At 43.6% G+C, this 23,849-nt stretch overlaps 1 protein-coding gene across 2 annotated transcripts in view; it reads left to right on the top strand.

Moving 5' to 3' along the window:
• Positions 1-23,849, top strand: part of LOC124548964 (major facilitator superfamily domain-containing protein 6) — a 225,648-nt gene that overhangs the window by 119,592 nt on the left and 82,207 nt on the right. For both annotated transcript variants that reach the window (XM_047125207.1, XM_047125208.1), the window contains exon 2: positions 5,597-5,698. In XM_047125207.1, the coding sequence (XP_046981163.1) occupies positions 5,638-5,698 (61 nt within the window). In that variant the 5' untranslated portion in view covers positions 5,597-5,637. The remainder of the gene's footprint in view (positions 1-5,596; positions 5,699-23,849) is intronic.

Here is a 23,849-nt window from a genome sequence, read left to right as displayed (position 1 = left end):
TGAACCAGGCTGCAATTAAAGTCACTAAATCTACGTTTCGGGAGAAAGTTTTCACACGAAATGAAAGGATGGAAATTTTGTCCTTAATTAATATATTCTGAAACTTAGGTGAACAAGTATCACTGCCAAGCCCGTGCTAATCTTAACGCAGTCACTCACTATCCCTTTCACTCGCGTTAGCAAGTTATGGAGTTGCATTTCCCGAAAACGTAATAGCTACAAAACCACGTATTGTTTTTGGTTGAGAATGCTGTCGGTACCTAATGCAGTCACAGTTTTTAGCCACCAACCTGCTCAATACGCCACGCGGAATTTGTCTTTTCTCGTCATAAAATTCACTTAAAAATTCCGAAATTTCTACACACCCATTGGAATAATTATGCCGTCACTTTACAACACTTTTGATGTATGAAACACTGCTAGATCCGGCAACTTATCATTTCCATCGGAACTACTGCTCCGCACGTCCAAACTGTTTCATTAAGTCTTCTCTACCAGTAGAGAAAGGCGCGCGAAGAATATTGCTTTACCATTGGTCAGTTTACTCAACAGCCAATAGCAAAACAACATTCTCCCGCGTCAATCCGCGCTTTTCGTCAATAACCAATCGCAAAATATTAAACCTAACGACTGCACTTTTTACCGACTTAATTATCTAATAAGCTGAAGTTTTGTTTATGCATAAAGTTATTTACTATTGTTATTTATATCTGAATTAATTTTCCCTTTACCATAAACTTACTTTACAAATCTAGTCTACAAAAATCCCCTTTGTCTACATCCATACTTCTTCGAAATGTTCCCGCACTAAATCCCACTACATAACTCGTTAAACAATTATCTTCATATTAACCTTAAACCAAACTCACGCATCATTAATACTGTTAAAATACATTTATAACATTTTACCTTCACAGCAAGACATAATAACACTTTATGAAAATAGAACAGTCTATGAAAAACGTTCTATCACTTTAGTGCACTCTAGTGGGCACAATCGAAACTAAATCAGTCCATTATCCAATATTGTCCTCTATCGGCTGATACACAAACTACGTGCGCGTCCAGTCTCGCATCACCATCCAGCTCTGAGACACATCTCCCACTTAACCGCCTCGAAGGCAGGATCGGTATACCGCGCCACGCCTCAACATGAGAAAATCCACACCCAAACTCCTAATCGTAACATTAGGGCCAGGCAATTCAATCTGATAAACAACAGGACCACAACGAAACGCCAGGAACATTACCACTACCACTAAAAGGCAGAAGTAAATTTCTTAAAGATAAAAAACCTTGACAAAATCAGCATTGTAAGCAAGGCTGACAGTATGAGAGAGCATTTAGCAGCAGCAGCAGCAGATTCGTGGCCTATACAGACTGCGTTTCGCCGTCACTGTTTAGCGAAGATATTATTGCACTTGGCCGCTATCGGAAACACGCGGTGACGTTACAGTTAACAAGTGCAGTGGTGACTAAACGCATCATGCGATCACTGCTTTCAAGTCAGCTGTGCATACACTGTCAGCCTCGATTACACGCTCACTCGCGATAAGCCGACCGGAGCGCCCTCACTTTCTGGTGCAATAATGTTGTCCACTAATATATGGCACTGCTGGTCGCGTTGGTTTGGGATCGCCCTGCCCAGTGTCATAGCGGACCGACACAACTAACGCCCGAGACAACAGAGACTGTTCGCTCGGCTATTCACTATCGCGCAGTCACATCATACAAGGGCGCCCGTACTATAATTTGTAAGGGGTGGGAGTGGGGGCGGACCTGGGGTGTCGAGTGTTTTTAATGTTTTGGAAGACGAATGTCGGCTTCTTAAACAGGTTTTAGTTCAAAGTCTGTTAAAACCTGTGTGATACAGACTTTTAAATAATTTTCTTTAAAGAAAAATTCCTGGCTACACCATAGTCTTTCCTTTCCCTGAGAGCGAGGGTGGTTCCCGCCGCCGCCATTCCTTGCCCCCGGGTACGGGCGCCCTTGACATCGCGTGCCTTTGAGTCAGAAATCTGGCTTGTTTGTAACGCGATAATCCTCCACACGGAGAGTGCGACGATGAGTGGAACCAATGGTTGTCACGACAGCAGTCATCGTTGTGGTTTCCATTGACGTGGCACCAGAAGTGCTGCCCCCAACTGGCAACGCCTGGTCTGCCCAGACGAATCCCTGTTCTGCATACAGAGCTACGATCGACTTATCTGAAGAGAACGGACGTTGCCAGATTTCATTTAGCATCTTCCTTATCACCTGATAAGGGGTCCGCCCCCGGTAGCTGAGTGCTCAGCGCGACAGAATGTCAATCCTAAGGATCCGGGTTCGATTCCCGGCTGGGTCGGAGATTTTCTCCGCTCAGGGACCGGGTGTTGTGTTGTCCTAATCATCATCATTTCATCCTCATCGAAGTGGCGTCAAATCGGTAGACTTACAGCCGGCGAACAGTCTACCCGACGGGAGGCCCGAGTCACACGACGTTTACATTTTACCTGATAAGGGAAGCCACTGAGCACACAACACGATTACCTCTGGTTCGCATAGCCGACATTTTGAACATTAGTCGTTACGTTTCTGACGTAGTAAGGCCCTCGTGCTTGTTGGTTATCTTAGAGGCCTCCGTGATTATATCTTTCAGCAAGATAACGCAAGACAGCTTTGTTGTTCGTGCTGCCTTGGCCTACCGCGATACAGAGGGTTATCGACTGTTGGCCTCGCCAGCGAGTTCTCCAGAAGTCTCTCACAATGAAAATATTTGTGAACGGAAAACAATTTCGGACACAGTTTTGTAACGGATGAGGGCGTATGAGACTGTACAGTTGCAATGCCCTGATTGTTTTCTTTTTAGGGTTGTGTGCCTCACTTGGTATAAATAGAACCCTTACAGGATCGTTTTGTTGTCTGACCGACTGTTAAGAACCTATTATCTTATGAACAGGTAGACTAAAAAGTTCAAATTTATGCCACTTATTAAGGTCTATGGTCCCTTGGCGGTGTAAAATTTTTAAGTTTCTAAATCAATGCAATCAAAAGACACGGCCATTTATGGTACGTATTTTGATACACGGAAACTTAGAATCATGATATTCGATGCGAAGCAAAGTTTATTAGTACAAGTAAAAACTCTGAAACATGTTAAACAGTAATTATATCACATAAAAATATCTTTTTGCCATTTGAACAGACATTGGATTCATCATGCGTCAAAAAGCGTAGTACACGAGCGTTACTGTATGCAGCCATAAAATGTATGTTGTAGTCATGTTTTAGTGAGTAAATAAAGTTTTAATGATTCTCCTCTCTACACAGATAAACTGAAGTCCCCTGCTCTCTTCTTTTTGTCTGTCCGGGGTCGTCTGGGGAACTACTGTAGAGATTTTGATACGGTCTTGGAATTCCCCCGCCGGTATATACATCGAAAACAGGCAAAAATGGTTGAGATTCTCGATTCCCAGATGGATAAACTATATAGAAGAAGAATCGCGTGAAACTTGCAGCGCAAATATTGAGGAAATGGTAAGTTCTATTAACGTGCGGTTTTCACAGAGTGGACTGGTAGTCAGCCGATAAACAGGTTGCACAAAAAGCATACTTTCTAAATATTACTACAAAGATACTCAATGTACATCACCGTCTCGGCAATTATTTATTAACCTCTTGAACCATTTACGTGAAAATGGTAGTGTAACATCCAGATAACGTAACAGAAGGAAACAAGTGACAACAAGAGGGGGGAAATTAATGTTCTTGCTAATGTTGCACTTGATCCGCACGTTAGCTCCTGCGAAATCGCACGAGGAAATGGCTTGAGTCAGGCTAGTGTCCTACGCATTCTCCCGACATAAATTTCATCCTTAACAAGAGCTACATGGAAACGATTATGAGATTCATGTTAACTTCTGTACATAAGCATTACGCCAGGATACTCCAGATGTGTCACGTTTCTTGTTTAGTGATGAAGCCATATTTACTGACCATGGCCAGGTCAACCGCCGAAACATGCACTATTGGTCTGTGGATAGTCCACGTTAGCTTTGTCAGCAGGAACGTTAGCGTCCATGGAGCGTAAACGTGTGATGTGGGATAGTGCACCATCAGCTCATACACCGGTTCTTCATAGATGGACCACTGAACGCGCACAAGTACTGCAGCCTTCTAACAGGCCATCTTCCACTAGTGATATAAGACGTTCCTCTTTAGACTAGGAGGAACCTGTGGTACCAACATGATGGCTGCCCAGCTCACAGTGCACGAAGTACTTCAGCATATCTTCACGAACTGTTTCCAAATCGTTGTATTGGACACAGATATGACGCCTGTAGACTTATGTGGGAAAAGCTCAAAGTCGCTGTGCATAAAGACATGCCAACCGCACCCGACGTTACGCAACGACGTATCACTGCAGCCTGCTCGAACAACCCCGTTGAAATGCTAGCACTTATGCAGCGGTCGTTCTATACCAGTCCGGAACCGTGTATTGCCGTTGCTGGTGGTCATTTTGAACACAACCTGTGATGGTCAGTTGTCTCGTGACTGGTCAGAACCCACATTAGTAGTGTGTTCTTTGTTGTTTGCTGCCACAGGTATTGCACAAATGTCGATGTGGAAACTTCTCAAAATACTGTTCGTCGTAAACGATTCGCACTAGAATTCTCCAACAAACACAACAGACATTCTAATTTATCGCGCCGGCCGTTGTGACCGAGCGGTTCTAGGCGCTTCAACCCGGAACCGCTCTGCTCCTACGGTCTCACATACGAATCCTGCCTCGGGCATGGATGTGTGTGATGTCCTTAGGTTGGTTAGGTTTAAGTAGTTCTAATTCTAGGGGACTGATGACGTCAGATGTTAAGTCCTATAGTGCTTAGAGCCATTTTTTTCTAATTTACCCTACTTTTAGTTTGTTAATGTCAACAAGCATTGTTTCATTGTGTATGTTCATACAAAAAATACACTTTTTAAGTATTATTACAATCTATTGATTGGCTAACAATATGAGCGGCTGACTACCAATCCATTCTGTAAAAACCATACCTCAATAGCACTTTCCGTTTCCGCAATATTTACGGTGCAAGTTTTACGTACATTCTGAATTTTGTACGGAACCCTCAGCGCACGAGTCCTACCCGCAAAAGGCCAGTTTTATTTGTAAATTGGCCGCTGTCTTGTTTATAAATGAAGTAAAGCTCTGAACAGCAGTGACACCATTATTATTAACAAATAACTCTTCAGTGATACTGTTTTGGCTGCTCACCAGTTTCTATTCAAATGTTCAAATGTGTGTGAAATCTTATGGGATTTAACTGCTAAGGTCATCAGTCCCTAAGCTTACACACTACTTAACCTAGATTATCCTAAGGACAAACACACACACCCATGCTCGAGGGAGGACTCGAACCTCCGCCGGGACCAGCCGCACAATCCATAACTGCAGCGCATCGGACCGCTCGGCTAATCCCGCGCGGCCCAGTTTCTATGTTATTGTCCCTAAACAATGTATTTAGCTTCTTCATTCCATAGGAACACTTTGAATTGTCGATAAAAAATGTTATTAATCTTATTTGTCTGTTGCATAATTCATTGTAATTTGTTTCAGATTTGTACTGCCCCTGAACTGCTTAATGGATTGGAGACACAATGCCAAAGATAAACTACAAACTACTGCCCGTAAAGGCGCATTACTTCTTCTTCATGGCCTGTAAGTATGGACGACTGCTAACAATGACCTTCGTCAGATCTTCAGAGGTGTGTGTGATTTTTTTTTTTAAATTTAAAATCATGGCGCTAAGCCTTTCTGGCAAAATAGAATATTATTTCATAAGCTGTGGACCGATCAGATATTTTCGAACTACTATAGGGGGTCCCAGTAGCATAAAATGAACTCTTCCATGTCGTAAAGAAAAGATTATTAATTAATTAACTTGCTTAACTTTGACACAGATAAGACAGGTACTGGACTTAAACTCTCTTTTGATTCTTTTTCCTAGATGCATACATTCTAAAAATTTTTACCTGTCTAGATAAAAATCTGTAAAAACACTTGACTATAGATAAATATGTTTTCTTGGTGGCTGCTGTAAGGAGAGAACGGGTTAGGTACAGGACGAGGTTTCCGGTTCTCAGATGACGCTGCTATCGCATGGACGGATTTATAACGACAGTAGGTCGGTGGTCGTAATATTCTGGTTGATCAATGATCTCCGTCATCTGCTGATACTCGTATCAGAGTTTTCGTTTTCCTCCTGTATTTCCTTCGTTACATCATAGTTTAGGTGTGGAGATTCCTTCGATGTCCTAAGAGACCAATCCTGGCATTACACATGCTACCTCATAGATTAGACATGTAGAGAGTGGAGGGCGTAGCTGGGTCCGGTGAAGTTTTCATCTCTGACGATTCCTATTTTCCAGTTTTTAGTGTACCTGATCAAAATGTGAAACAGAAGCTATAGCAGTAGTCCGCCAGCTAGCACGATCTTTTTCTGTGGCGCACCAATTACTCGTGTTAGTGTTTAGACTGTTTAGGTTCTGTTTAAACTGAAGGGGGAGAAAGGAAAGGAACTGATTATACCAGGTGCTTCGGGACTTCGTACGAATTCGGCGACGACGAGTGAAATTGTGTGCCAGACTGGGACTCGGACCCGGGATCTCCTGCTTACCAGGCAGTTGCGTTAACCGCTGCGCCATCCGGATACAGTGTGTATCACAAATGCACGAACTGTTTCGCCGGCCCACATTCAGACTTAGCGCCATCTATCCGCAGTTGCGGTCCGCCACACATTTTCGCTCTTTGCCGCCGATTCCGCATAAAGCCCCGACGCAGCTGATATCGTCAGTTCCTTCCCTTCCCTTCCCTTTTTTCCGGCACCCTTCAATTTACACTACTGGCCATTAAAATTGCTACACCAAGAAGAAATGCAGTTGATAAACGGGTATTCATTGGGCAAATATATTATACTAGAACTGACGTGTGATTACATTTTCACGCAATTTGGGTGCATAGATCCTGAGAAATCAGTACCCAGAACAACCACCTCTGGCCGTAATAACGGCCTTGTTACGCCTGGGCATTGAGTCAAACAGAGCTTGGATGGCGTGTACAGGTACATCTGTCCATGCAGCTTCGACACGATACCACAGTTCATTAAGAGTAGTGACTGGCGTATTGTGATGAGCCAGTTGCTCGGTCACCATTGACCAGATGTTTTCAATTGGTGAGAGATCTGGAGAATGTGCTGGCCACGGCAGCAGTCGAACATTTTCTGTATCCAGAAAGGCCCGTACAGGACCTGCAACATTCGGTCGTGCATTATCCTGCTGAAATGTAGGGTTTCGCAGGGATCGAATGAAAGGTAGAGCCACGGGTCGTAACACATCTGAAATGTAACGTCCACTGTTCAAAGTGCCGTCAATGCGAACAAGAGGTGACCGAACGTGTAACCAATGGCACCCCCATACCATCACGCCGGGTGATACGCCAGTATGGCGATGACGAATACACGCTTCCAATGTGCGTCCACCGCGATGTCGCCAAAGACGGATGCGCCTATCATGATGCTGTAAACAGAACCTGGATTCATCCGGAAAAATGACTTTTTGCCATTCGTGCACCCAGGTTCGTCGTTGAGTACACCATCGCAGGCGCTCCTGTGTGTGATGCAGCGTCAAGGGTAACCGCAGCCATGGTCTCAGATCTGATAGTCCATGCTGCTGCAAACGTTGTCGAACTGTTCGTGCAGATGGTTGTCGTCTTGCAAACGTCCCCATCTGTTGACTCATGGATCGAGACGTGGCTGCACGATCCGTTACAGCCATGCGGATAAGATGCCTGTCATCTCGACTGCTAGGCATACGAGGCCGTTGGAATCCAGCACGGCGTTCCGTATTATCCTCCTGAACCCACCGATTCCATATTCTGCTAACAGTCATTGGATCTCGACCAACGCGAGCAGCAATGTCGCGATATGATAAACCGCAATCGCGATATGCTACAATCCGACCTTTATCAAAGTCGGAAACGTGATGGTACGCATTTCTCCACCTTACACGAGGCATCACAAGAACGTTTAACCAGGCAACGCCGGTCAACTGCTGTTTGTGTATGAGAAATCGGTTGGAAACTTAAACTTTCCTCACGGCAGCACGTTATAGCTGGCGTCACCGGCGCCAACCTTGTGTGAATGCTCTGAAAAGCTAATCATTTGCGTATCACAGCATCTTCTTCCTGTCGGTTAAATTTCGCGTCTGTAGCTCGTCATCTTCGTGGTGTAGCAATTTTAATGGCCAGTAGTGTACATAACATTACAGCTGGTGTCTGTTGTTTCGGACTTGCCCTAAAGAACAGACAGCACGCATTCACATAGTCTTTAGGTTCTTCTTGAATCGATCCTTGTAGTGCTTCAGAGTAGCACCACGGGGCCTTCTGCCTGTGCTCGCTCCACTATACAAAATCTGTCGAGGAAGCTCGTCGTTTCACATCCGCCGGAGACGCCCAATTCATCTGCGTTGTTGACGAATGACTGTGGGCTCTGTACTGAGCATCTTCACCTTCTCAGGACCAGTTGTGTTGGAAATGAAGTCATCCTATTTGATTAATGTTTATAAGCCTCTGTTCTGGTTTCTTAAGATCGCAGCGATACAGCGTCCAAGTTACCCCATAGAGCGGGGTAGAAACAACTCCTCGATGCGTCACCAGCTTGGCACATAGTGTCGGATCTTTACTCAGGAAGTCCCGATCTGTGAGACGTCCGAAAGCAACATGGGTAGCAGATATTCTGTTCAACACGGTCTTTCCCGATGAGCGGTTAGTTGATAATACACTTTGTATACCGTGAAAGTGATCTACGTGTTCCAAAGGTGTTCTGGAGATAGAGATATTGAAAGGCAATTCCAGGAGCTAGCTGTAGAAGTACCTTTGTTTTTTATTTTTTTGACTGTTCATGGTTAAGCCAAACCGTTCATATACACCAGTGAAACAATCAGAGATAGGTGGAAGTATACCAGTATTCATCAAGAGTGTTTCCTTCTAAATTCTGTGACTTTTCCGGCTGGAGGCGTGAGGATTTCACCACTAGTTTGCCACGTGTTGCACTCTGGCGTGTGACGAAACTGATTTAAGGTAATACAATTAAATAAGTAAGTAGTTTCGAATAGTAGATACATTGAATAAAAAATCATCGACAAGTGGTGGCGTTAACAATACAACGGTTTAAATCGATATTTCGGTACCTTGCAACAAGTTCTCTTTAATACGTCGGTATATGTCGTCCCATATTTCCGTTACAATTTTGTGTGGACTGTACAAATCTAATACGAACCTGTATTGGTGAGATGATGATGATGATGATGAGATTCACGATTATGTTGTTTCATATTTTTATCTTCCTGCGCGAGTTTGACATACTGCTTGTATTTTAAAGTGAGCGAGGGAGGGGGGGGGGGGGGGGCGAGGCTACTTGTTAGATGTAGAGGTTGACCTCCCGCAACAGGACTAGCCCCCGCCGGGCTCCATTTGCCTCTGATCGGCGTGTATCTTAGTGTATTAATATGATTGTTTTTTCGTTATTTCGTCTTGCTTGGTACAAAAGGTCAAATTGGCTGGCCACAGCTTCTCCTTAAGGAATCCTGAGGTGCGGCATTGTCTTAACATCACCATCATCAGATATTGTCCTTGTCTCACCTATGGCAATACTCTTAAAGTTTTGAGAAACCGATTTGTTGAAGCTGTCGATTCAATAAACAGGGACATGTTGATTCGTGTAAATGGACTACAGTTTCGATGTTTCTCGAGCAACACGTGGTGCTCATGTACTGTATATGATAGTATTGTGTCTGTGAAAACATATATCTTACAACATTCCCCTGTCTAGTGATTAGCGCAGAGAGTTTATATATTTCACAATTTTTCTGTTGTAAACAACTGAAATCTTTTCTTTCTTTTTGAATCTCCCTGTATGAAGGAAGGAAGGAAGGAAGACACTCATGCTACTGAATCTTGAGTACTGCTTGAATGGTACTCCAGCAGGCCGAAATAAAGGATGATATCAAAGACGTGCTGCTAGACTTGATACGCCAAGTCTGATCAACACGCGAGAATTACGGAAATGCTCCGTGAACTCAGATGGGAATCCCTGGGTGGAAGAAGACGGTCTTTTCGCTATACGCTATTGAGAAAGTGTGGACAACCCGCATTTGCGACAGACGGCAGAACTATGCTACTGTCACCAACGTAAATATCGTCTAAGGATCACGGAAACAAGAGAAATCAGTGCGCTTACGGAAGCATGTGGACACTCACTTTCCCGTCGTTCCCTGTGCGAATGGGTGACACACGGCTACCTCCTGCGCCGTGCTGACCCACCTCAGTGTAGGTGCGGCGATCGGCTGACAGTGGCCATATCTTGGTGAGCTGCCCTTTTTTGGCTGCCCTGCGACTGACTCATCAGTTACCGGATTCGTTGCAATCAATTTTAGCTGACAAGGCCTCATCGGCTAATTTATTTTTACGTTTAATATGCGACGGTGGGTTTTATCATTCTATATAAGTTTTAGCGCATGTCCTTTTTCCCTTTGTGTTCTCCATTCCAATCCTTTCAGGGTGGATGTTTTAATGTGTCGCGGAGAGGCTGACTTTGCCGGCCAGAGTGGCCGAGTGGTTCTAGGCGCTACAGTCTGGAATAGCGCGACCGCTACGGTCGCAGGTTCGAATCCTGCCTCGGGCATGGATGTGTGTGTTGTCCTTAGCTTAGTTAGGTTTAAGTAGTTCTAAGTTCTAGGGGACTGATGACCAGAGAAGTTAAGTCCCATAGTGCTCAGAGCCATTTGAACCATTTTAGAGGCTGGCTTTTCCTTTTTATTCTCGTCGTCGACCAGCAACGGTCATCTGCTCTCTTGTTTTACCCCTTCTACCTGTTTCTTGCTTCACTCTCTGGTTTTCTTTTCCAGTTTTGTCCATAGGAGTGTTGGTTGTCCTTCTGTCATTCTTTTGGTTCTTCCTTCCTCCTGTCATTGTGCTGTACTTCTCCTTTCTTTTCTTCTTTCCCTTGTGTAATTATTTTATGGGGAACAAGGGACCGATGACCTCGCAGTTTGGCCCCTTCCCCACACCCGCTACTCTTTTAAACCAACCAACCAACCAACCTACCTCTGCGAGTGGAACAGGAAAAGGTACCCTCCGTCTTGCGTCACATGGTGCCTCGCGAAATACACTAAAAAAAGGAGAAACGACGCACAACGAACGAATTATCCGATGGGGATGGAAATTTATAGGTGTGATGTACATGTACAAACAAACAAATGATTACAATTTCAGAACAATTACATGATTCATTCAAGAGAAAGAGCTTCACAAATTGAGCAAGTCAGTAACGCGTCGGTCTGCCCCTGGGCCATATCCTAGCAATTATTCGCCTTGGCATAGGTTGATAGTTTTTGGACGTTCTCCTTAGGGATATCGTGCCAAATTCTGTCCAACTGGCACATTAGGTCGTTGGCAGGCCCTGCCCATAAAGCTCCAAACGTTCTCAATCGAGGGAGAGATCCGGCGATTTTGCTGGCCAAGGAAGGGTTTGGCAAGCACAAAGACAAGCAGTAGAAACTGTCGCCTTGTGGGCAGTCATTGCCTTGCTGAGATGTAAGTCCAGGCTTGCTTGCCTTGAAGGGCAACAAGACGGGGTGTAAAATGTCACCGACATAAGGGTGCCATGGATGGCAAACAAATGGGTTCTACTATGAAAACGAATGGCACCCCAGACCGTTGTTGGGCCAATGGTGGGCGACAGTCAGATTCGTATCCCACCTCCATCCAGGACGTCTCTAGACACGTGTTGGGCTTGGAACATCATTGAACAGAATAAAATTGTCTTCAGTGATGACTGCAGCTTGGAAATGGGCACCGATGACCAACCCAGAAGTGTCTGAAGACGGCCTGGAAGCGGTGGGATACCATCCTGACAGTCGCCAGCCATATGACCCGACGATCAGGTTCAAATGGCTCTGAGCACTATGGGACTTAACTTCTAAGGTCATCAGTCCCCTAGAACTTAGAATTACTTAAACCTACAGACATCACACACATCCATGCCCGAAGCGGGATTCGAACCTGCGACCGTAGCGGTGGCGCGGTTCCAGACTGTAGTGCCTAGAACCGCTCGACCACTTCGGCCGGCCCGACGATCAGGAGTGGTGGTCTGGGGCGCCATTTCTTTTCATGGCAGGATCCCGTTAGTTGTGATCCGCGACACCCTTACAGCACAGCGGTACGTCGAAGATAATCTTCGCCCCGTCTTGGTGGTCTTCATGGCAATCAAACCTCGGTTTATATTTCAGCACGAGAATGCCCGCCCGCACACGGTGAGAATTTCTACTGCTTGTCTTCATGCTCGCCAAACCCTTTCTTGGCCAGCAAGATCGCTTCCCCTGATTGAGAACGTTTGGATCATCGTGGGCGGGGTCCTCCAACCAGGTTGGAATTTTGACGATCTACGGCACCAGTTGGTCAGAATTTGCCACTATATCCCTCGGGAAAACGTCGAACTACTCTGTCATTCAATGGCAAGCCGAATGACTACTTGCATAAGGGCTAGAGGTGGACCAACGCGTTATTGATTTGCTCAATTTGTGAAGATCTTTCTCTTGAATAAATCATCCAGTTTTTTTCTGAAATTGTAATCATTTGTTTGCCTGTACATGTGCATCACATCTACCGATTTCCGTACCGTTCGGATACGTCGTTTGTAGTGGTCCTTTTTTCCTTAGTCTGTGTACTGTCGCGTGATCTCCACCGCACACAGTTTTTACTTTATATGCGGTTTATATGGCATAATATTTTAATTAATTTTATATTGTTTATTGTTGCGAGCTCGACAGATAAAATATGATTCTCACTATTCGTTTCAGCAGTTGATAATATTTTTACTTTATGCACTTAGACCTATTATGTGGGGATACGCACAACACTAACAGATTTCCTGCTGTGGACGCACTATCTTCAATTTGCAAACTATTTTTATATAACACTGATCTGGCTTGTTAGATATGGAACATGGTATCATTACTGTAACTAATTATTGAATAAAAAAAATGCCCTTCGTTACTTTCATCTCTTGAATGCACTGAAAATTACTCTTATTACGTGTACAGAAGTTACACTATGTTACGTTCGCTAAACTTAAAAGCTGCAGTGGATGAGAGCATGAAACTAAAAAAAAAAAAAATGAAATTTGATTTTTGTTACTAGCCAGAACATATTTTGCACAACAGTCTTCATGACACACAAGTAAAATAATTTTATCACTCATGAATTATTTACGTAACTGATAACATAATAGCAGCTGCCCATGTCCACCTGAAAATGACACAATAAAAACCAAATTTCCCTCTGAAGTTTCCAGCAAGCTGAAAGAGATAATTTTAATGTGCCGTTACCTACCCGCTATATTGCGGGAAAACTGCATTCATTCAATTTAATTTGAATTTGCCCCGGCAGCAGTTCCCGCGATCGCTACACGGCTCTGCCTCTTGAAAAATCCCTAATACGCTGAAAACGGCTAAGAATGTGGAATGAATTCTTGGGCAAGCTAGCAATAAATTATTATAGGTAACAAATTTAACAATTTCTTTATTCAAAAAATCGTCATCAATTGGAAGTACACATCTTTTACAAATATCAGCCTTCAATGGCGTCTTTCTCGATCAAAGGACACACGAAGGCTACCTAAGCATTCAAGCGAGCGTCGCAGGCTGTTACAACTTTAACGGCTACAAGAAGACAGAGTAATGTTTTAACCTCCTCTATTTATAGGCAATTTAATATGCATCTTTGTAATTATTTTTAATTGTCAATGTCTGCTTCGATACATACATTCGCCGACCACAGACGTTATTTGTGAAATATAGATACATAAATATTGCACAAACATAAAAATGAAAATTTGTTATTTCCTTTTATACATAATCAGCAACCATTCATACAGTAATGAAATAATAATAATAATAATAATAAGAACAAAAAGGCTGCTGCAAAGGAGCACGAGGATGTAAAGAGCAACTGATAATAGATACAGAGGTGACATATCAAGCTAAAACTAAACAAAGGTCGCTACACTACGCATACATTGATTACCAAAAAGCCTTTGATAGTGTACCCCACTCATGGTTACTACAGATATTGGAAATATACAAAGTAGATCCTAAATTGATACAGTTTCTAAACATAGTAATGAAAAACTGGGAAACCACACTTAATATCCAAACAAATTCAGATAACATCACATCACAGCCAATACAGATTAAGCGTGGTATATACCAAGGAGACTCATTAAGTCCTTTCTGGTTCTGTCTTGCTCTGAACCCACTATCCAACATGCTAAATAATACAAATTATGGATATAATATTACTGGAACATACCCACACAAAATCACACATTTGCTATACATGGATGATCTAAAACTACTGGCAGCAACCAATCAACAACTCAACCAATTACTAAAGATAACAGAAGTATTCAGCAATGATATAAATGTGGCTTTTGGAATAGACAAATGTAAGAAAAATAGCATAGTCAAGGGAAAACACACTAAACAAGAAGATTACATATTGAATAACCACAGTGACTCCATAGAAGCGATGGAAAAAACAGATGCCTATAAATATCTAGGATACAGACAAAAAATAGGAACAGATAATACAAATATTAAAGAAGAACTAAAAGAAAAATATAGACAAAGGCTAACAAAAATACTGAAAACAGAATTGACAGCAAGAAACAAGACAAAAGCTATAAATACTTATGCTATACCAATATTGACCTACTCATTTGGAGTAGTGAAATGGAGTAACACAGACCTAGAAGCACTCAGTACACTTACACGTTCACAATGCCACAAATATAGAATACATCACATACATTCAGCAACAGAAAGATTCACATTAAGCAGAAAGGAAGGAGGAAGGGGATTCATCGACATAAAAAACCTACATTATGGACAGGTAGACAATTTAAGACAATTCTTTCTAGAACGAGCAGAAACTAGCACAATACACAAAGCAATCACTCATATAAATACATCGGCTACACCACTGCAATTTCATAACCACCTCTACAACCCTTTAGATCATGTAACATCAACAGATACGAAGGAAGTAAATTGGAAAAAGAAAACACTACATGGCAAGCACCTGTATCATCTCACACAGCCACACATCGATCAAGACGCATCCAACACATGGCTAAGAAAAGGCAATATATACAGTGAGACGGAAGGATTCATGATTGCAATACAGGATCAAACAATAAACACCAGATATTACAGCAAGCATATTATTAAAGATCCCAATACCACAACAGATAAATGCAGACTTTGCAAGCAACAAATAGAAACAGTAGATCACATCACAAGTGGATGTACAATACTAGCAAATACAGAATACCCCAGAAGACATGACAATGTAGCAAAAATAATACATCAACAGCTTGCATTACAACATAAACTTATAAAACAACACATTCCCACATACAAGTATGCACCACAAAATGTACTGGAGAATGACGAATACAAATTATACTGGAACAGAACCATTATAACAGATAAAACAACACCACATAACAAACCTGACATCATATTCACCAATAAAAAGAAGAAATTAACACAACTAATCGAAATATCCATACCCAATACAACAAATATACAAAAGAAAACAGGAGAAAAAATTGAAAAATACATCCAACTGGCTGAGGAAGTCAAGGACATGTGGCATCAGGATAAAGATGACATTATACCAATTATACTATCAACTACAGGAGTCATACCACACAATATCCACCAGTACATCAATACAATACAGCTACATCCAAACTTATATATATACAATTACATAAATCCGTAATTATTGATACATGTTCAATTACCCGAAAGTTCCTAAATGCAATATAACATATACCGTACAGTTAAAAGGAAGTGACGCTTGATCAAGGTCCGCGTCACTTCCCATTTTTAACCAGACTTACCGTCTGAGAAAGTAAAGAAATAATAATAATAATACAGATAACTGTTTATTATTTTTTATATATTATAACGATTTTGTAAATATCTTGCCAGGAGACGTCACAGTATGTTGATATAGGAAAGGATGAGGTAGGCAATGATTCAGTGAAGATGAAGGTTGTATGAGGGTCTGTAAGGAAAGGATATAGAGATGAGTGGGTTGCAGGGTAACTGACAAGTCAGTGTTTGGGAGAGCAGGCTGTGGGAATGTCCGGTTAATCTAGCGTGGATAGGCGGTTGAACATGAAGTGTGTCTGGTTTTGTGAATAGCTGGCTGTTATGTTGAGGACATTTTGACGACTATGTGAGCCAACTTATATGCAAGTCTTGCTTTCTGAGATTGCCCTTCACTGACGCCCACAGGGCCTCAAGGTGCTAGAAGTTCGAGAAACATCAAATCTAAAGCTTCTTCACTTTGAACTACACTGCTTGTCCTTGTTTCGCGAGGCTGTTCCGAGGTTTCAGTTTCGCTGCGCGCCCGGGAGGCCTCGGCCGCTGCTGGTGGGTGCAGCGAACTTGAGACTGGCACCGTGCCCACCACGTGTCAACGGTGTGAGAGCTGTGCGCGCCAAATTTTTTCTGTCGTAACGTTCCAAAGTGTGTTTTGCTGCGCACAAATCCTCGTAAATCCGTATAACATCTCCCAATTCGAGACTTCTAATTTCAACTTTGGTACCGAGGCAGGTGACGCTCTTAGAGGAGCGGGGTTCAGCACCCCACCGAGCCATTCGGATGTATATTTCCCTAAATCACTTACGGGAAACGGCAGCGTGCTTCCACTTAAAAGGCTGTCAGCCACTTCATGTCCCTATCCTTGCCTCTGCACGGCTTACTTTCGGTCTCTTAATGACCTCATTGTCCACAGCGAAACTTCGCTTTCCGTGGTTTCCTTAAATTTCTTCAGGCTGTTCCAGAATGGTCCTATTAAAGATGTTGCTGGTGATTTCTTTCCACCTGCTTACAGTAGCTCAATCAGCAGCTCGTTAGTTTGAGACGTAGGTAGGTGAGCCAGACAACGGATGGGAAAAATCGAACGGTTAATACCGATACCAGTATTTTAGTTCTGAATAACTGTTACATTTTGGGCATTTGTTTGGTCTCGGTTTTAAAAAGTTTTCTTCATTTTTTACCAATAACCGGGTTTACATAGCAGCAGCGCTAAGACTTTTAGTTTTTAAATAAAACTTTTACTAGTACTGTTTATTCATAAAACTTCCATTACTTTGAAATGGAGTATTATAGAAATTGGGGAAAGCGACCAGCACTATTTTAATAACAACGCCTACATTCAGAAACTAGCAACAAACATGGCTACAATTTTATTGATAACTATAAACTGGGGATAATAACTGAACCGTTAATTTTGCATTGCTTCAGGGTGAAAAACTGATACAATCCAAAAGTGACGATGCAGGGAAGACACCAACTGACGACCTTTCACTCTCGCCATTGCTGCGCACGACTCCTTCACCTTAGATATATTTGCTAAAGACAATGGAGACCGATTTATATGGCAGCCTCAAGCCCATATCGCCGTGATCTTCTACGCCTCCACTTTGAAAAATTATAATCAATCTTCGTTCCAAGTTCACGTTTACTTCTGGAAGAAATAGCAATGAAAAACCGAAAATCGGTTAGTTCAAATAGCGGTTATTTTGAGCGGTTTTAAAACTCAGATTAAACCAGTCACGAAAAGAACGGGTGCAACTGAAAACCAATTGGTTTGGCGATAACGCCACCCCTAAGCCAGATCCGAAACGAATCTGCGCGGCACACTGCTATACCGCCTAGTCTGAGAGTGGTTTTCTCGCAGTTTTCCACGATCGTTTAAGCGCATACTGGGCTGGTTCCCAATCTCGGTGTTGAAGCACTTGTGCGGAATGACTCATCTGCGGAGGAGCTTGCTGGGTAAGCAGCTTTTCGCCGGTGAATTATAACTTTCTTTCGGGTGACCATCACAGCCCTGACCGATTTGGAAAAATATTGACCAAGCTGTATTTTAAAATTCTACTTTATTCAACACTTATCATAGTCTGATTAAAATTACTTGATAGCTGACACTTCACGTGTTGGAGCTGGTTTCCTTCAGTCAGAGCGCTCAACGACACGTCCGAACCGTTCACCATTGCCAAACTGTCGCAACAATTGGCTAGTTCACTTCCAATTCCTTGTCCGGCTTTCTTTCTTGTTGTGCTTTGATCGTGGCTCCCTCCCCCCCCCCCCCCTCTCTCTCTCTCTCTCTCTCTCTCTCTCTCTCTCTCTCTCTCTCTCTCACACACACACACACACACACACACACACACACACACACACAAAACAGTGTTAATGAAATACGTAAGTTTCGTACAGAGCACTAACCAAACACTATTGAGTGCTTCTGCGCAAGACGCGAATCAGCGTGTCACGCAGTCATCATGATGACAGAGATCGGCTACTGTTAGATGAGTTTCGCATGACACTGCGTGAAGCCAATTTTTGAGGACTGCAACTCATCGGTGCGACTGGGTTACCACAGTTGTAAATATAACTACTTACTCAGTATTGTTGCGTAGCGCAATGTTTAGCATATAAACCTAACGTGTAGAAGATCGTGGATCCGAATCTTTTAAAATGTGATGATTTTGTTTAAACTTTTTTTATTTGCTCTTATTTTTCTTCCTGTCATTCGATTTTCGTTTAGAATCTGCCTGCGTCGCCCATAATCTGAAGCCAGTGAGGACTGCTCATCGGATGATAACGCTGCAGTATTGTTTCATGTAGGCCTATGCAATGATAGCGAGAAATTACAGTCCGCTTCTCGTGCTGAAACTGATTTTTTTTTTTTTTCCTTAAGTATGCTCGCAGAGGTTGGCTTTAATCGGCGTGAACGCAGCGATCGTCATTTTAGTTCTGGCGCAGGTTGTTCACCGCCGTTTTCTCGGATTCACAGCACATCGCTACGTTGTGGTTAGTATAGGACAGAAGTTTGAAGTCTTTAAATTCACAGCTACAGAATGGCTAGTCACTGCAGTTCGGTCACTGGTCACTTAAAATCAGCTGTAGACAGAGTATCTTTCATTTCCGGCATACTTCGCGCGGGCTGCTTCCAACATTTCTCCGCGTTACACATTAACAGCATTTGTGAAGTGACCGGCCGTGTTTATCATCTACAACCGAGAGGTGGCCGGCAGCCGATGTCGCAACACTCCAGTGGCAAGTGACAGACGCCAACCGCCAAGTAATTTTGGCCGGCAAGGGGAGAAGGGGTGGTGGCTTAAAGTTCAATGTCTTGGTTTAAAAGCTGAACGGCTCCGCAGTGTCTCATGAAGTGAGGGCATATGACACTGTTGATGATTATCCGTCCGTCGGATGGGAAAAGTTAAACTTGGTGACTCCCTTCGTACTATTCGCGAGGAGTAGGCTATGTGCCACCACCACCATCATAATACTACGCGAACAGTACACTACACATGCGCACAAATACATGTAGTATCACAAATATTGGAATGGAGCATGTTGCAAATAAATAAAAAAAATCGAGAATGGCTCATTTTCAAATGCATCTATAACAAACATGAATAGTGCATAGCAATTCGATAAACTACGTAAACTAAAATATTAAGTACACGGAATAATAGTGATTGGAAGAAGCATAATGTTAACACACTGCTGAAACACCACATACAACCAGTAACAACAAGACAAACGTGATACATACCTATAAAACACACATACACGCACCTGTTCGACGTCTAAACCTGCATGTGTATTCTGCAAACCAGTGTGAAGTGCACGGCGAAGAGCACGTCCCATTGTGCCAGTTATTAGGGTTTCTTCCCTCTCCATTCACATATGAGGCGCGGAGAGAAATTTTTTAAATGCCTCTTTGCATGCTGTAATTAACCTCGTCCTCATGATTCCGGTGTGAGTGATGCAAAGTGAATTATAGTAAGAGGGGCGTTCAATAAGTAACGCAACACACTTTTTTCCCCCGAAAGCAGGTTGGTTTTATTCAGGATTCCAATACACCTGTTATTCCCCAATCTTTTGGCTACAAAACCCTATTTTTGAACATAACCTCCGTTCAATGCAACGGCCTTCGCCACATTACTAGGACGACCTCTCTGCCTGCTTGGTACCACTCTACTGCTCCACGTCGGACCCGACGTCTTGCTACATCAATAACATCCCCGTTATCCATGCACTGCTTCCCGTGGAGTGCACCCTTCATTGGACCAAACAGATGGATGTCAAGGATGCGAGATTTGGGTTGTATGCTGGATGAGGAACAGTCCAACTTAGTTTTGTGATCTCTCAGTTGTGGGGACTTATGTGAGGCCTTGTACCGTCATGGAGAAGACGTAGTTCGTTTGTAATTTTTGTGGGATGCTAAAGTTGTTTCTTCAATTTCTTGAGGCTAGCACAATGCACTTCAGAGCGGATTCTTGCACCATGAGGGGGGGGGGGGGGGGTATCAAACAGAATAACCCTTCCAGAGTCCCAGAAGACTGTCGCCATGATTTTACCAGCTAAGGATGCGGCTTTGAACTTTTTCTTCGGAGAAGAGGTGATGTGGCACCACTCCACGGACTACCATTTTCTTTCTGGTTCGAATCAATGACCTCGTATTTCATCGTCCGTGAGGATGTTCGACGTAAAATTGCCACGATCAATCTTTTAACGTGCAAGCAATTCTGTGCAGATCGTTCTATGGTGCTCTTTAAAGTTTTCTGCTAGGTGGCGAGGAATTGATTGGTCATCCATATTTGAGTACTCCAACTGATGGACGAATGTGTCAGTGCTACCACCAGAGATGTCCAGTTGAGCAGTGAGGTGTCTGCTTGTGATCTGTCGATCACCTTGAATGAGTGTGTCTACACGTCCCAACATTGTATGAGTCACAGCTATGTGTGGCTCGCCATCACGCAAAAGTTCGGACAGGTTTGCGGACCTTGTTGTGTTGATGACAGACTCCTTGTCCAACCCACCATGGTTTTACCAACCCCTCCCCCCCCCCCCACCCCAATCCCGTCTGCCCCAGGGGGCTCGACCATCTTTGATGGGTTCGTGCTTGTCTGCCACAGGGCCGCAGCCTTAGCAGCATCTTTTCCCTTCCACGCTGCAGGTGTATCCTCTTGCCATTCTTTTTCCCCTTCCTGGAGGAACATTCCTGAGGTGTTTTTCGGAATGTGTTCTGCATTTTCAGTGGATGATATCGGAACAATCTAACCATTATTTTTTTGTTCCTTTTTTCTTTCTTCGTTCACCTTCTCCTATCCTTCTGCTTCGGCGTTTGAGATTCCTTCTCCTCTCCCCCTGTGCACTTCTGAAGGCCGCCCATGTGTTTGGCGCGTAACAGGTGACTGGGTAAAGCGTAATTCCCAGCCCCAGGTCGACAGGTAGGGTTCGCACATACCCCCCTGGTACAGGCCAGAACCAGGGAGGGGTGATTGGCTGAACTGTTACCTTCCCAAATTGCCGATTGGTCCCACTGTCAGGTGTTCGGGAAGTGTGACTTGAGGTGTGAACAGTCACCTAAGGCAGGTAAGCCAACCTCTCAGGGTGGGGGTGCGGGTGGGGGAGGGGAGGGGAGGGGAGGGGAGGGGAGGGGAGGGGAGGGGAGGGGAGGAGAGGGGAGGAGAGGGGGGCGCCCAGTTGGAAGGAGCACGCCATCACAGACGCTGGCAGTCACGAGGGATTTTCTCGCAATGAGCCAATCATAGTCTTCGCAATCCACGTCTACCAAACGTAAACGGAATGAAGCTCCCAATTCAAAGACTCTCCCTGGTGCACCACAGCTCAAAATGGTTCAAATGGCTCTGAGCACTATGGGACTTAACTTCTGAGGTCATCAGTCCCCTAGAACTTAGAACTACTTAAACCTAACTAACCTAAGGACATCACATACATCCATGCCCGAGGCAAGATTCGAACCTGCGACCGTAGCGGTCGCGCTGTTCCAGACTGTAGCGCCTAGAACCGCTCGGCCACTCCGGCCGGCCCACCACAGTTCCTCATGATTTCACATACTGAAGACAGTCAGTCCCTCACTACGGTAAATCCGTTTATTATTCAGAAAGGTACAGATGCAACTTTCCCAGTGGGTGTGAACCCTTCACCACCTTGGCTTCGTGAAGCAGCCCATGCTAACCTTGGTCTTCATTTGCTTCCTAAGGACACTACTCCAGCCTCACTCTATACCTTCAGTTTCATGACCTTTGCATGGATCTTTGTGATATTACCTCTGTATCCACCGATGGCTCTCGGACTAACGGTGGGGTCGGGTGTGCCTTCGTCATTGGCACCCGTGTCTTCCAATATTGGCTTCCGGCACACTGCTCAGTGTTTAGAGCCAAGCTTTGTGTCCTCTGCTGGGATTCACTCAGCACCCTTCAACGTCTATGTGAGCTGTACATCACCCATTCCTTAGTGCAGCAGGTCCAGGAAAACTGTCACTTGCTCGCTCTTGGTGGAGCCACTGTGATGTTTATGTGGGTTCCTCGTCATGTCGGACCACCAGGAAACAAGGCTGCTGACACTGCTGCAGTCCTCATACCTTAGCCTGCTAGTTCCTGTATTCCCTCTAGTAATCTCTGTGTTGCTGTCTGTCAGGAGGTGGTGTCCCTTTGGCATCGCCAATGGTCCTCCCTTCACGGGAATAAGCTCCGGCTTATTAAGCCTCTCTGAGGCTTGAACGACCTCCTCTTGACCCTCCTGCTGGGAGGAGGTCATTTTAATTAGGCTGGGTATTGGGCGCTGTCTTTTTAGCCACTGTCATTTGATAGTGGCGCCACCCCACCACTTTGTACACATTGCTCCCAAGGTTTAACTGTCTGTCACTTCCTGATGGAATGCCCATTTTTTAACCGTTTATGCTCCTGCTTCGGTTTGCCATCTGAGTTATCAGCCATTTTAGTAAGTGATGTGTGGGCTGTTGACCATGTTTTACTTTTTATACGTGAAAGCAATATGGTGAAGGCTATTTAATTTTTAGTTTTTCGACCTCTGTTTCTGTAAGGTCTTTCTTAGCCCTTTCTCCACATGCCTGTTTTTAGCCATCTTCTCTTACGTCAATTGAGACTGATGTATAGTCATTTTAACTCCTCTCCATCTTCATGATCTATAGTTTTGTCTTGGGCACGTATGACTCCAGTTGTATTTTGTGTCCTAAAGAAAAACAAAGCAAACAAACAAAATAGACTACATAAAGAGCGGTGTGAGAATGTTCGCCATATGGTCCGCCGTGTGAAGTTTGTCATTGGACACAATTACAAACTGATGTGAAGCCAAAGAGTCATGAATTTTCTCTTTAGAACTTTAAACATTCTGATTATAGTAATATGTCAATGAAAACAGTTGGGGCCTACAGATATGGAAAAATAACTTGCAGTTAGCTACATTTCTGTAGCACACTGTTATGTATAACCAGTGTTCTAGGCTGATGAACTGCACCTTTGACATGATTGAAATGCTATTTAAGCAGAAGTTTTCATGCGCTCAAACTAAAACAGTTACCACACATGTAATCGCACTATTCAGTGTGGAACAACTTATCAACAGTCTTGAAGAAGCGCATAATTGATTTCAATAATTATCAGTTAACATTAATGAACACATTATTTTTTAGTCCCACTCAAGCAACTAGACATAAAAAGAAGTATAGTTTTTTTTTTTTTTTTCCCCCACAGGCTACCAGTTCGTAAATACGTCTGTCGAACAGGAGGAGTTGTCTGGGGGAAATGATTTTAGGTTGAATTTTAAAAACTTGCTTTGCTACCTGTCAGACGTTTTTTGTTATGGTACCATGGTACCAGGGTTGGGTAAATTAT

Source organism: Schistocerca americana, chromosome 1, assembly GCF_021461395.2.
Source record: "Schistocerca americana isolate TAMUIC-IGC-003095 chromosome 1, iqSchAmer2.1, whole genome shotgun sequence".
Taxonomy (NCBI): Eukaryota; Metazoa; Arthropoda; class Insecta; order Orthoptera; family Acrididae; genus Schistocerca; species Schistocerca americana.
The sequence above is the reverse complement of the archived record's forward strand: the minus strand, read 5'-3'. Positions and strand labels throughout refer to the sequence as shown.